Genomic DNA, 12,885 nt, shown 5'->3' on the forward strand with positions numbered 1-12,885 from the left:
TTGTTTTTACCTCAACTTTTCTTATCAATACCCTCTAGAAAAAAAACATCGAAGAACTGTTATGGCAGGCAATATGGAGGAAGTATTATATTGATGGTAAGTCAACCAGTTAAATGTAAAGGATGACGGATGCTGTAGAAGAGGAATGACAAAGAAGTGTCACTAGTGATACAGAACACAAGACTACCAGGTTTGGGTGGAAGTGGGAGAGACAGGAGTTTCATTTGGGACACAAAGAATTTTTGGATTGGAAAGTCATTCATGTAAAGGTATACAACAAAAAGGTATACCCAAATCTTTCCTTTTATGTTTTATACAATTATTGAGTAAAACATGCCCAACTATATGAGTTAGACACATTTATAAACAGACAAAATTGAATCTATGTCCTTGAATCTACTAATTGCATCTATATCCTCTTATACGCAAAGGGGAAGAACTAGTACAGAGGCCAAAGTTAAAAATACAGTGGAAAGCTATGATTTATGGGTCTCCATGTTAGGAGCTTAGAAGTCACCACTCCATTGTAACAAGTAAAAAGATGAACAAACTGAAAAATAGACAACTTTTCTAGAATTCTCTAGGAGAGAGGAGGACACAGGGCAAATGACTGCCCCCCAAATTGGTGAGACAGACAGGCAAATAAAGGGAGTCACAGCTTATCTGAGCAGAGACCCACAAGTAGAAATTGCATCAGGAACCTCCGCCAGAGTAGGAAAACCTGACCTATAACTGACCAATTACTAGACGCTCAGTGTGTACAACTCAAAGAGTTAAAAACTCCAGAAGCAGAGTCATGGTGAAGGGTTAGGGACTGAAAAATAAGATTTACCTCCAGGAGCTTGACTAGGTTTCCACAGTAAATACTAGAGAAAAATCCCCTCATGCTACCTTCAGGGTGAGGGGAAAAGAAACTACTTTTTAAACACCCCAGAGAACCCTGTTCTTAACAAAGCCTGACCTCAAAGGAATCTAATTAACCAGAGCTTAACCTGATGCAGTATTATCGGAGCCTAACTGACCTGGAAGAAGGGAAATTCCGAACTCTAGTTCACTCCACCCATCCTGTCCTCTAAGAAGGAAGAAATAAAAACTGAGAAACTTTTGTGAAGCTCACAGTCCAGAGGCATAGGCTCATTAAAAGACTGAGATCTAATTACAGGACTATAGAATATTCCCCTCTGCTCACATCTCATACCATATTACTAAAGGCCATTTTACAGCAGTTCCTTTTACCCAGTACATCATATCTGGTTATGAAGAAAAAAATATAAGGCATAGCAAAAGTAAAAAGAAAACACAATTTGAAGACACAGAGCAAGTTATCAGAACCAGAATTGGCAGGGATGTTGGAATTAACACTCAAGGAATGAAAAATACCTGATTAATATATTAATATCTCTAATGGATAAAGTAGACAGCATGCAAAAACAGATGGGTAATGTAAGCAGAGAGATGGAAATCTCAGGAAATTACCAAAAAGAAATGCCAGAGATGAAAAACACTGTAACAGAAATGAAGAATGCCTTTCATGGGCATATTAGTACACTGGACATGGCTGAAGAATCTCTGAGCTAGAGGTCTATCAATAGACTCCTTGAAAATTGAAAAGCAAAAGAACAAAGACTGAAAAAAAAACCAGAACAGTAAATCCAAGGACTGTGGGCCGATTACAAAGGTGTAATATACACATAATGGGAATACCAGCAGAAGAAAGAGAAAGGAACAGAAGAAATATTCAAAACAGTAATGACTGATAATTTCCTCAAAGTAGTATCAGACTCCTTATCACAGATTGAGGAAGCTCTAAGAACATCAAGCAGGATAAATGCCAATAAAATTATGTCCAGGCATATAATTTTTTAAACTCAAAGGTAAATCAAAGATAAAGAAAAAACTCTGAAAGAAGCCAGAGGAATATAACACCTCACCCATAGAGGAAGAGAGACAAGAATTACATCCAACTTCTCTTCAGAAATCATGCAAAGAAGAAGAGAATGGAGTAAAATATTTGAAGTGTTGAGAGAAAAAAACACCGTCAACTTAGACTATTCTGTAATATGTGAAATTATTCTTCAAGAGTGAAGAAGAAATAAAGACTTTCTCAGACTAACAAAAATCAAGGGAATTTCTTTCAAGAAATGTTAAAAGAAAATAAGACAGGTTAGAAACCTGAAACTACATAAAGTAAGGGAGGGAAAGAAGAGGGAATAAGTTAAGGTAAAATAAAATCTTTTGTTTTTCTTATTTGTAATTAATTTATCAAATAACAGTTTTTTCAAAATAATACCAGCAATGTATTCAACTGTGTGTATGTGTGTGTGCGCGCACTTATAAATAAGTGAAATGAATGACAGAAATGATACACGGGACAGAAAGTGGGGGTTAAGATTATCTTGTTATTATAAGGTATTCACACTACCCGTGAAGTGGTATAGTGTTATGTGAAAGTGGACTTTGATTAGCAAAATGTGTATTGTCAATTCTAGGGCAATCCTTAAAAAAAGCAAAAAAAAAAAAAAAAAAGAAAAAGTATAACCAATACGCCAAGAAAGAAGAGAAAATGGAATCATATAAAATGCAGAATTAAAACCATAAAAGGCAGAAAAAGATTGGAAGACAAAAATAGGAACAAGGAATAAGTGCAACAAACAGAAAACAGTAATGAATATGGTAGATGGTAATTCAACCATAACAATAATCAACTTGGGGAACTATATTCAATATCTTGTAGTAACTTATGGTTAAAAAGAATATGAAAATTAATATATGTATGTTCCTATATGACAAGTATTGTGCTCACACCAGAAATTGATACAACATTGTAAACTGACTATACTTCAATAAAAATATATTTTAAAAAAACAGTAATCAACTTGAACATCAATAGTCTAAATGGACCAATTAAAAGACATAAATTGTTAGAGTGGTTCAAAAAACAAGACCCAAGTATACGTTGTCTTCAAGAAACCTACATGATATATAAAGACACATACAGATTAAAAGTAAATATATGGAGGAAAATATACCATGCAAACACTAATCAAAAGAAAGCAGGATTAGTTATATTAACTTCAGATAGAGCAGACTTCAAAACAATGAATGCTATCAGGAATAAAAAAGAGTATCAGGGATGATAGAGGGGTCAATTCTCCAAGAAGACGTAACAGTCCTTATTTAGCAAGTATGTGCCTCACAACACAGTGTCAAACTATGTGAGGCAAAAAATAATAGAACTGCAAGAATCAGATGAATCTACTATCATTGTTGGAGACTTCAACACCCCTCTTCAATACCCAATGGACAGATCCAGCAGGCAAAAAATCAGTAAGGATACAGTTGAACACAACAACACCATCAATCGACTGGATATAATTGACATCTATAGACTACTTCATCCAAAATGGCAAAATACACATTCATCAAGATAGACCATATTGTAGGCCATAAAACACACCATAAAAAACACACAAATTTAAAGAATAGAAATCATACAATGTCTGCCCTCAGATCACAATGGAATTATACTAGAAATCAATAACAGAAAGATGACCAGAAAATTCCAAAATACATGGGAATTAAACAGCACAATTCTAATTAACACATGGGTCAAAGAAGAAATCTCAAGAAAAAAAGTATTTTGAACTAAATGAAAATGGGAACAGAACTTATCCAAATCTGTGGGATACAGCAAAAGCAATGGTTACAGGGAAATTTGTAACACTGAATGCATATAGGAGAAAAAAAAATCTAAACTCAGTAATCTAAGTTTCTACCTTAGGAAACCAACAAAAGAACAAATTAAATCCAAAGTTAGTAGAAGAAGAGAAATAATAAAAATTAGAGCAGAGATCAATGAAACTGAAAACAAAATCTATAGAGAAAAATCAATGAAACCAAAAGAAAACCAAATATTCTTTGAAAATATCAATAAAATAAATAAGCCTCTAGCCATGCTAACTAAGAAACAAAGAGAGAAGACACAAATTACTAGTGTCAGAAATGAAAGACTGATACGACACTGTAAACTGACTATACTTCAATTCAAAAAAAAAAAAAAGAAATGAAAGAGGGGATATCACTACAGATCCTATGGACATTAAAAGGATACTTAAAAAAAAAAACTATGAACAACTGTATGCCCCAAATTTGATAACTTAGATGAAATGGACCAATTCTTTGATAGATACAATTTGCCAAAACTCACACAAGAAGAAACAGACAATCTGAATAGGACTATATCTATTAAAGGATTTGAATCAATAAGAATAATCTTGTAAAACAGAAAGCCCTAGTCTCAGATGAATTCATTGGTGAATTCTACCTAACATATATGGAAAAAATACCAATCTTTATACTCTCTTCCAGAGGATAAAGCAGAGGGAACATTTCCACCTCACTCTATGAGGCCAGCATTATCCTAATACCAAAAACAAAGACATTATAAGAAAACTACAGTTCAGTATCTTTCATGAACATATAGATGCAAGAATCCTAAACAGAATATTAGCAAATCAAATCAACAATGTATAAAAAGAATTATACACCATGACCAAGCAGGATTTATTCCAAGTATGTAAGGCTGGTCCAACATTCAAAAATCAATTAATGTAATCTATCACAACAGGCTAAAAAATCACATGATCCTATCAATAGATGCAGGAAAAGCATTAGACAAAATTCAAACCTATTCATGATAAAAACTCTTAGTAAACTAGGAGTAATGGGGAACTTCCTCAACTTGATAAAGGATATCTACAAAAGTTCTAGAGCTAACACCATACTTAATAGTGAGGAATGCAAAACCTTCCCATGAGATCAAGTATAAGGATGTCTCCTCTCCCCACTCCTTTTTAACACTGTATTGGAAGTTCTAGCTAATGCAATAAGACAATAAAAGGAAATAAAAGGCATATAAATCAGGTAGGAAAAAATAAAGCTGTCTTTGTTCACAGATGACATGATCCTATATGTAGAAGTTATAAAAGAACTGACCAAAATAACTCCTTGTCATTAATAAACAATGATAGCAAGGTTGTAGGACACAAGGTTGATATACAAAGTCAATTGCTTTCCTATATACCAGCGATGAACAAAAGGAATTAAAAACCAATACATTTACATTAGCATCCCCCTAAATAAAGTGCTTAGGTATAGATCTACCAAAATACATACAAAATTTACATGAGGAAAACAACAAAACCCTAATGAAAGAAATCAAAGAAGAACTAAAGAAATGGAAAGATATTCCATGTTACAGAAAGAAGACTCAATATTGTCCAGATGTCAGTTCTTCCCAACTTCATCTATAATTCAATGCAATCCCAACCGAAATCCCAGCAAGTAAATTTTGTGGATATTGAGTAACTGATTCTAAAGTTTACATGGACAGGTGAAAGACCAGAATAGCCACTACAATACTGAAAAAGAAAGTTGGAGGACTGACACTACCCAACTTCAAGATACAGTAATCAAAATAGTGTGGTATTCAATGGAACAGAATGAAGAGCTGAAAAATAGACTCACATACAGTCACCTGATCTTTGACAAAAGAGAAAAGGCAACTGAATGGAGGAAAATTTTTTCAATAAAATGGTATTAAAACAACTGGACATCTACGAGCAAAAAACAGACCAAAAAAAAAACCCACCTAAGCTAGACACAGACCTTACATCATTCACAAAAATTAACTCAAAATGGATCACAGATCTAAGTAAAAGACAAAAATATAAAACTCCTAGAAGATAACATAGAAGAGAACCTAGGTCACCTTGGGTATAGTGATGACTTTTTAGATACAACACCAAAGACACAATCCATGACAGAAATAATTGATAAGTTGTATTTCATTAAATTTAAAACTTTTGCTCTGCAAAAGACAAAATCAAGAGAGTGTGACAGGGAAAAATTTTTCAAAAGACGTATCTGATAAATGACCGTTACCTAAAACATACAAAGAACTCTTAAAACTCAAGAAGGAGAACAAACAACACAATTTTTAAAAATGGGCCCAAGACCTAAACAGACGTTTCAGCAAAGAAGATATACAGATGGCAAATAAGAATTTGAAAAAACACTCCACATCACATGTCATCAAGGGAATACAAATTAAAACAAGATACCACTACACAACTACTAGAATGGTCAAAATGTAGAACAGTGACAACATCAAGTACTGATGAGGATGTGGAGCAATGGGAACTCTCATTCACAGCTGCTGGGAATGCAAAATGGTACAGTCACTTTGGAAGATAGTCTGGCAGTTTCTTACAAGACTTAATATACTCTTACCACATGATCCAGCAATTGTGCTCCTTGTTATTTACCCAAATGAGTTAAAACTTATGTCTACACAAAAATCTGCATTTAGATTCTTATAGGAGTTTTATTCATAATTGCCAAAACTTGGAAGCAACCAAGATGTCCTTCAGTATGTGAATGGATAAACAAATCCTAGTATATCAAGACAATGGGATATTATTCAGAACTAAAAAGAAATGAGCTATTAAGCCATGAAGGAACTTTAAATTCATATTACTAAGTGAAAGAAGTCAATCTGAAAAGTCTACATACTGTATGATTCCAAGTATATGACATTCTGGAAAAGGCAAAACTGTGGAGACAGTAAAAAGATCAGTGGTTACCAAGGGTTAGTGTGGAGGGAGGAATTAGTAGAGTACAAAGAATTTTAGGGCAGTGAGAATACTCTTATGATACCATATTGGTAGATATATGTCATTATACATTGGTCCAAACCAGTAGAATGTACGAGACCAAGAGTGAATGGTAATGTAAACTATGCACGTTGGGTGATTATGATGTGTCAATGTAGATTCATCAACTGTAACAGATATAGAACATGTTTCTGGTGGAACATGTTTGTAATGGGGGAGGCTATCCATGTGTGGGGACATGGGGCATATAGGAAATTTCTGTAGCTACCTCTCAATTTTGCTGTGAATTTTAAACTCCTCAAAAAATAGTCTTAATTAGAAAACATATACATGAGAGAGGTCATGACTGACAGAGCTGTTGGGTATGGATACAGGGCACAGGAAAAGGGTTAAGCTTTGAACAAGGAGCTTTTCCACTAAGACAAGAAGCAAGAGGGTAAAGACAGGTATGGAGCTCTACCAAGAACTTCAATATTACATAATGGTGGGATTTTTGTTATGATTTCAAAAGTTACTTGATAAACTGTACACTTAAAGGTAGGTAAAATGGTAATTTTTGGTAATTTTTATTATATATATTTTATTACAATTAAAAAAATGAAAGTTACTTGATTTCTACCCAATTTCTACATTCTAAGATGTTAGCACTGACCACTACATTTCATGTTTAGCTTAAGTTTAGCTTATACTTCACTAACTACTTTAGGTCTTACATAAGACAAGTCCTATTTAACTTCCTGTAGCAATTGAAAAAAAGGTATTCCACATTATCCATAGTTCACCTATTCCTACTTAATAGAATACATCAAATATCTTACCATCTGAAATACATCAGAGCCTTCATCAAAATCCACCATAGCAAAAAATATCCTGTTGGTAAATGCACTGGAGTATCGCCAGGAGTTTGCCAGGATCTGGAATTCTTCATCAGCTTGCCTGGATGCAATCGGATTTGTGAAGATAACATATAAAACATTTAAAAAAGCAATCTAGTGCAAATCAGCATTAGAACAAACCCTGGAAAACACTGCCACTATTTTGACATGAGAAGCCTTATACCAAGTGTTAGGGATTTCAACAGGAAGTAGTGATTACCTGACTCTGCTTCATACTTTGTGCCTGTTTCCTTATCTCAAAGCTCCTTCAATAGTCACTGGAAAAATCTAGCTAATTGTTTCTACAGTAATTTTTAATGCTCTAAATTACTTCTAAGAGCTCAAAGACAAGGTTGAAGTACTTTACCAGAGAATTCAGACTACAATATTAATCCATTAAAAAAATCTACGTGACAAAATGCTACTTAGTAAAAATACAGTTAGGGTAAAAGAATAATCTAAGGAATTGAGATTGAGATTAACTGAAATCTCACGCCACACTTGACTTTTCCCTCTTTTCCTACATGCTTTCAGTTTCCAGTATCTGACAATTCTCCATTTGCGATTATCTTTTAACTCTATCCCTCCCCACTTACTTTCTTTGCTATCATCTAAAGTCAGATCTTTAATATCTAATATTTAATAGAATATTAAAATACTAACTCTACTTTCTTCTCCTCCAATCCTTCTTACATTGCAATATACATCAGTCTTCCTAAATTACTACTTTCCTGATACTCTTCCTCTTTTCAGAAACCATTGTTGTTTTTCTATTACCTTCAGAACACTCTTTCACTGGTTATTCAAGGTTCTTTATCATCTATTTTCAAATAATGCATCTAGCTTTTAACAAAGCCTTACTACTACTCAATCTCAAACAGAATCTGTTAATTCCAGCACTTTGTTTTACTCCTATCTCTGTACCCTTACACACGTCATTGCTTCTAACTGGAATATCCTACTGCTATCTAAATGTGATCCATCTGTCTAGCCCCAGTACAAGTCATATCTTCTCTATTAGGCCAACCCTAACCACCTCTGTTATATGTCCTTCCTGAAATTTTGTAGCATTTATCATGTACACAATTCATTTGGTACTTAATCATAAATTGCCTTATATTGCCAGGTAGCTTTGTCATTTTCATGTGTGGAACTCATTTCCCTAGCCAGATGATAAGGGTTGCACATTTTTCTTGTATTTCTCATTCTGACAGCACCAAATATATAGTATTATACACATCACTGTTGCTTAATTATTTGAATGAGTTTAGGAAAATGTAAGCTAATTTAAAATTTGGTCTTGCAGAAAATAAGATACTAATTAAAACTTTAGTTATTAAGAATTCCATTAATTTGCATTTAATACAGAACTATGGGATTTGTGTTTATTCCCAGACATTTCTGTATATTCATGATTGCTAGTAAGTAAACTGACTGAATTATGGGTAATTCTAGAGTTTATAAGTTTATTCATAGTTAATACCTATCTTTTTTCCTTCTTCTACTTTTAATTTATATTCAGCATACCCTCCCCTCCCCCTCAAAAAAAGCACTCTGGGACCAAATACCTTGACTATCTCCTACCTCTGGGGAGAAAATCCTTTAGGAAAAGTTAGCAAGGCTTGGGGTAGCATAATGCATTATTCTGAAAGAAGGCTGCCTATTCCTACACATGGGCTCAGGCTATCAGAATTTGGAAAGACTCCAAGATTTTACTAACTTAGTTTTTCACAAGGTAGCTTTGTCATTTCATTTAAAGTGAATCCCCAGATTACACATACAAATCTAAAAATATAAGTAAAAAACACCAAAAGGCAAAAGCCATTTTATTTTTTTACTATCAACTGTTTTTAATTATCCATGGTGCTTTTGTTTAAAGAAATATTTTTTCCTAAGATCATCCAGAAATAGTAAAATAAAATCAATAAGCCATTGTTTGATGAACGTTTAAGTGAGATTAGCCTCCATTTTAAGGTTTATAATTACTACAAAACAATCTAGAAGAAAGAAAACATCTCTAAATCATGCATATTTGTTTTCTAGAAAAGTTCTCTTGTAATTAATTCTAAATTTGGATGTAGCCACCATCATTACATTAACAAATATCTCTAGCTTTCGGTAAACCAGTTAAAATTTTAGAACCGGTTTCTTCCAAAAATGAGAGAATATTTGCTTCATGTATCTCCTGGGGTTGTTGTGATAAAACAAGAGCATGAAGTTGAAAGCACACACAAATAATAAAACACTACATCAATGCTATTGACATACATTTATATAAGTTGATATCACTTTATAAGATGATTGTTAAAGTTATTCCTTCAGTGGTTACCATGATACTTTATCCTTGCTCTTTGTCTTTCCTCTACTAATACAATCAAGAAAAGACTATGGGGGGGGGTGAGCATATAGCTCAATGGTAGAGCGTGTGCTTAACATGCACAAAGTCCTGGGCTCAATCCCCAGTACCTCTATTAAAATAAATAAGTAAATAAATAAACCTAATTACCTCCCTCCAAAACAGAAAAACAAAGCAAACAACAACAACAAAAAAAGAAGACTATAAAAGAGCAGTACTATTTATGTGTTACTAGAGACATTCTAAGTATGGTATACACATTAATTGCTTAGGTACCCACTGAACTAATTTGGTTCTTCTGGGATTGAGAAATAGTTAAAACCTTACGAGTTTTTTAATTTTTAAAGTGTAGTTGAAAGTTCATACTTGCACACGACACATTGTCTATGAAGTTGGAGAGCAGTGAACATGACAATAACGGAGTAGTTTCTCGGTGGGGCTTTAACAAGGCGACGGAACTTGTCTCCATTCATTCTTATTACAGGTCTTTTATTGGTCCATTCCATCAGTTGACTAACCTTTTCAGATAACACCATCTAAAAAAAGACAAAGGGAGCATGCCATTAAGACTCTCAACTTGGAATTTAAAGTTTCTTTTAACTAGACAACTTACTTAAAACCAAGACTAATAAGCAGAGGTACATAAAAAATGTGAGTGACCTAAAAATAAAATTTGGTAGTTGGGCCTGATGATAATTATTCTTAAAATTACATTATTTCATGATGAGATTCAAACATATACTACATTTTATGTGAATTACTTATTATTTCCTAATAAATAAAATTAGATAAAATCATTTCATTTGCCACAGATTCAAAAAAAGTGGGAAGAGCCACTCTACCTGATTTGAAGGTTTCCTGCATAGCTACGGTAAGCAAGGCAGGGTGATACTGATAAAGGAATAAATACATATATCAATGTAACAGAAAACAAGAACCCAGAAATAGACTTACACAAATACAGCCAACTTATTTTTCACAAAGATGCAAAATCAACTCAGTAGATAAACGACAGCCTTTCAACAAATGGTGGTGGAACAACTGGACATCCACAGCCAAAAATATGAATCTCGAACTAAATTCACACCTTATACAAAATTACCTCAAAAATGGATCATAAACAAATGTAAAAATGAAAACTATTTTTTAAAAAATAGGCGGTATAGCTCAGTGGTAGAGCACATGCTTAGTATGCACAAGGTCCTGGGTTCAATCCCTAGTACCTCCATTAGGGGAAAAAAAATAGGAGAAAATGCTTCAGATCAAGGAGTAGGCAATGAGGTCTTAGATCTGACATCAAAAGCATGATCCACAAAAAGGAAAAAAATGATAAACTGGATCTCATCAAAATTTAACACTTTTACTCTGTAAAAGACCCTGTTAAGAGGATGTAAAGACAAGCTACAGAGTGGGAGAAAATATTTTCAAACCACACATCTGAAAAGGATTAGAAGCTAGAATACAGTTTTTTAAACCATCAAGATTATTGCCCGCATTCTCCACCAAACAAAACAAAACACTATCAAAACTCAACAATAAAAAAACCCCACAAACAATTCAATTTGGAGACGGGCAAAAGAGATGAAGAGACATTTCACTGAAGATGATCTACAGATGACAAACACATAAAAAGGTGTTCAACATCATCAGCCATTACAGAAATGCAAATTAAGTGAACAATGAGCTATCACTACACATCTGTTCCTAAAGTAAAATATAGTGACAATACCAAACGCTGGTTAGGATGTAGAGAAACTGGATCTCTCATACACTGCAGATGGAAATGTACCATGGTACAGTCACTCTGGAAAACAGTCTGGCAGTTTCTTAAAAAGTTAAGCAACTAGCTATACACTAACCATACAATCCAGCAATTGCATTCCCAAACATTTATCTCAGAGAAATGAAAATTTATGTCTATATAAAGAAATAGCTACATTTTGTTTGCTTTTTTTTAAGAGCCAGTCAATCCTGAGGCAATGGAAGAGAAACATGGTTAGCCAATGAGAATTTCAGTTGGAAATAAATGCAATCATATTCATTTATCCTTCCTCTCACCTCCACCCTTATGCTCAAACTTTGCAAGAGTGGTAAGAATATGGGAAAGGATAGAAAAGAAGTTCAGAAAAGGAAGAGGGTACAGCTCAAGTGGTAGAGTGCATGCTTAGCATGCACAAGGTCCTGGGTTCAATCCCCAGTACCTTCTCTAAAAATAAATACATAATCCTAATTACCACACCCCCAAAAAAGAAGTTCAGAAGACAAGACTCTCAATGTAGAGTAAATGCTAATTTATGGTTCTGTCCTTCCTTACAGGGATATGTTTATAAACGGCTGGGATATCATGGAGTGGTTCATTATTCAGGAGCATTTGACCAGGTACACTTCCCATTACTTAGACTGAAGTTTGGCTAGGGCACTGGCATTCAAACTTTAAAAATAGTTCCTTCCCATTAAACTCAATCAACAGAGAACAGATGTTAGGTTGTGCCTTTTCACTTAGGAAGTGGATCAGGAACCTACTAGAAAAATAGCACTCTTTGAAAGATAGGTGTCAGTAATGCAAATGAGTTGCCTCAGACTTAAGCTAGGAAAAATAATCCAGAGAACCAATAAGAGCTTCTGTGGCTTTAGTCATCTCAACAAAATTCTCAAAGAATGCGTGTGTAGTGGATTTAGTGGGTTGCAACTGAGTGACTCTAAGTGGTTTTCCTAGGTGGTCAAGGACCAAGGACACAAGCATATTAATCCCACCCCCACCAGCTAGATGTTTCCCAATACTTTTTACCTGTATTCTAGCACTTATCATTCTAAGACATTTTGATATGTTTCCTTCTCTAGATTATTAGGTACTAGAGAGCAGACATAACTAGTACTTCACCATATAGTAAGAATTCAGTTAGTGTATACTGAATTTCTATTTAATAGAAAACAGCTGGGAATGGATTTACTCGTAATGTTAACATATGAGGAAGAAAAG

General features: G+C 34.0%; 1 protein-coding gene across 2 annotated transcripts in view; it reads right to left on the minus strand.

The window, feature by feature from the left end:
* The window catches only part of MAGT1 (magnesium transporter 1), a 42,002-nt gene that overhangs the window by 20,871 nt on the left and 8,246 nt on the right, over positions 1-12,885 (minus strand). The window contains exons 2-3 of one of the 2 annotated variants that reach the window (XM_010950597.3): positions 10,272-10,441; positions 7,493-7,610 (exon numbers count right to left, since the gene is read on the minus strand). In XM_010950597.3, the coding sequence (XP_010948899.1) occupies positions 7,493-7,610; positions 10,272-10,441 (288 nt within the window). The remainder of the gene's footprint in view (positions 1-7,492; positions 7,611-10,271; positions 10,442-12,885) is intronic. The other variant, XM_045513399.2, reaches the window with a different exon arrangement.

Source organism: Camelus bactrianus, chromosome X, assembly GCF_048773025.1.
Source record: "Camelus bactrianus isolate YW-2024 breed Bactrian camel chromosome X, ASM4877302v1, whole genome shotgun sequence".
Lineage (NCBI taxonomy): Eukaryota > Metazoa > Chordata > Mammalia > Artiodactyla > Camelidae > Camelus > Camelus bactrianus.